Here is a 1,467-nt window from a genome sequence, read left to right on the forward strand (position 1 = left end):
GCTCAGACCAAGCCAGATAGATCGGCCCATATTCATTGAGGCGAGTCCCTTTTGTACTTTGCTTATCTGCGGCTTCAAGCAAATTGTCGATGAATTGTCTCTCGTGGATAATAAACAAGGGAATCGGGGAACTCTGAAGAGCAAGGCTGAGAAGCCTAGGAACCAGATTGCCGAGACCTAAGTTGACAGAGACAATTCTAAACGACGGGTCGGACGGCATTGAGCCCAGTATTCTCGTGAATCTTTTCCTTAGAAATGACGAGAATGCCGAGATCACATCCGTCGACGGGCCTGAGGATGTTGCTGAGGGAGATTTAATGTCAGGAAGCATTGAAAACTTGGGGCTAAGAAAGGGTTCAAGGAAGATCAATGTTTCTATTGTGCTGTTCTAAGTGCGAATCTTGTCATCATCATTGGTCCCGTTTCTGATACCGCTGACCTCAATGAGAGGCCCCGTGGATTCTTCGAAATCGAGTCTCTCCTCCAGAAGGGCAATGTATTGGGATTGCAATGATATGAGTATGTTTTGCCTGTGTCGCTCAGTCTGTAGTCTTTGTATCTCGCTTTCTAACTGCACGGAGCTCGTATTCACTCTCGTTACCTCCTCTTCGAGCGATGTCAAAGTCGCCTGTAGGCAATCTGTGATGTGGTAGCCTTGTGAATCTTGTGAATCATGGCTGGCCATGGTTGTATATTCTGAGATTAACGTAGTGAGAATGTAAATTGGAGCGGACGTAATCAAACTTCCTGTTTATATGGTGTCTACGCAGTAGCCTCATGGTACAAAACTTTACTCGGTAGCTTGAACGTGAAGCGTTTACCACGTTATGATAGCATGCTAACGGTACTTGAGTTATTGCTTCAAATGACACAATAGCGAAAGTGCTCCCGCCATTTTTCTGTCACGGCATTTCGACACAGCTGAAATGAAAATATTGTTATGGTTATGAAGCGCTACCACTACATCTACCTATGTTTTGACATGCTGGTCCATGTCGCCAGTTCCGTTGTTCTATCAAGCCTAACGCGGCGCAGCCGCGGGATTCGAGGCTGCTCTGATCTGTTGTGGATAAATATGAGTCGCGGCTGCGCAAAGGAACTTCTCTTGCTTACGCTCTGCTAAAGCCGAACAAAAAGGGGTGGCAACTAAACTATTAATGTTCGCAGGTGGTGATTTTGATGAGAATGTTGATGAGTGTTGTCTTTATTCAGCTGTCAGAAGTTGCTTCTTGTTGTCGCAGAAATCGGAATGGCATCTCCTAAAAAAATTAGCTTGCCTATCCGTTCGTATCGCTTATGCTGTTGTGTAGGGCGCCGACAAGGAAGCAGAGTGCCGCAAGATTCGGTCGTAAACTGGCCACGGTCCCGATCAGCTGCGGAATTGGTGAGCGATATGATATGGGCCAGTAAATATCACGCCTGAGCCACATCCTCATGGTTATCTTTGCTGTCCTATTATGTTGTTAT

General features: G+C 46.1%; 1 protein-coding gene across 1 annotated transcript; it reads right to left on the minus strand.

The window, feature by feature from the left end:
* Positions 1 to 388: 388 nt before the first annotated feature.
* CABS01_17172 (uncharacterized protein) lies at positions 389 to 685 on the minus strand (the record flags this gene model as incomplete). Its single annotated transcript, XM_060550499.1, has 2 exons — positions 389 to 544; positions 602 to 685. The coding sequence occupies 2 exons, from the start codon at positions 683 to 685 to the stop codon at positions 389 to 391; spliced, it is 240 nt and encodes a 79-aa protein (XP_060395382.1).
* Positions 686 to 1,467: the final 782 nt, after the last annotated feature.

This window comes from Colletotrichum abscissum (assembly GCF_030869225.1).
Source record: "Colletotrichum abscissum strain IMI 504890 chromosome Unknown Scaffold_412.1, whole genome shotgun sequence".
Classification (NCBI taxonomy): Eukaryota; Fungi; Ascomycota; class Sordariomycetes; order Glomerellales; family Glomerellaceae; genus Colletotrichum; species Colletotrichum abscissum.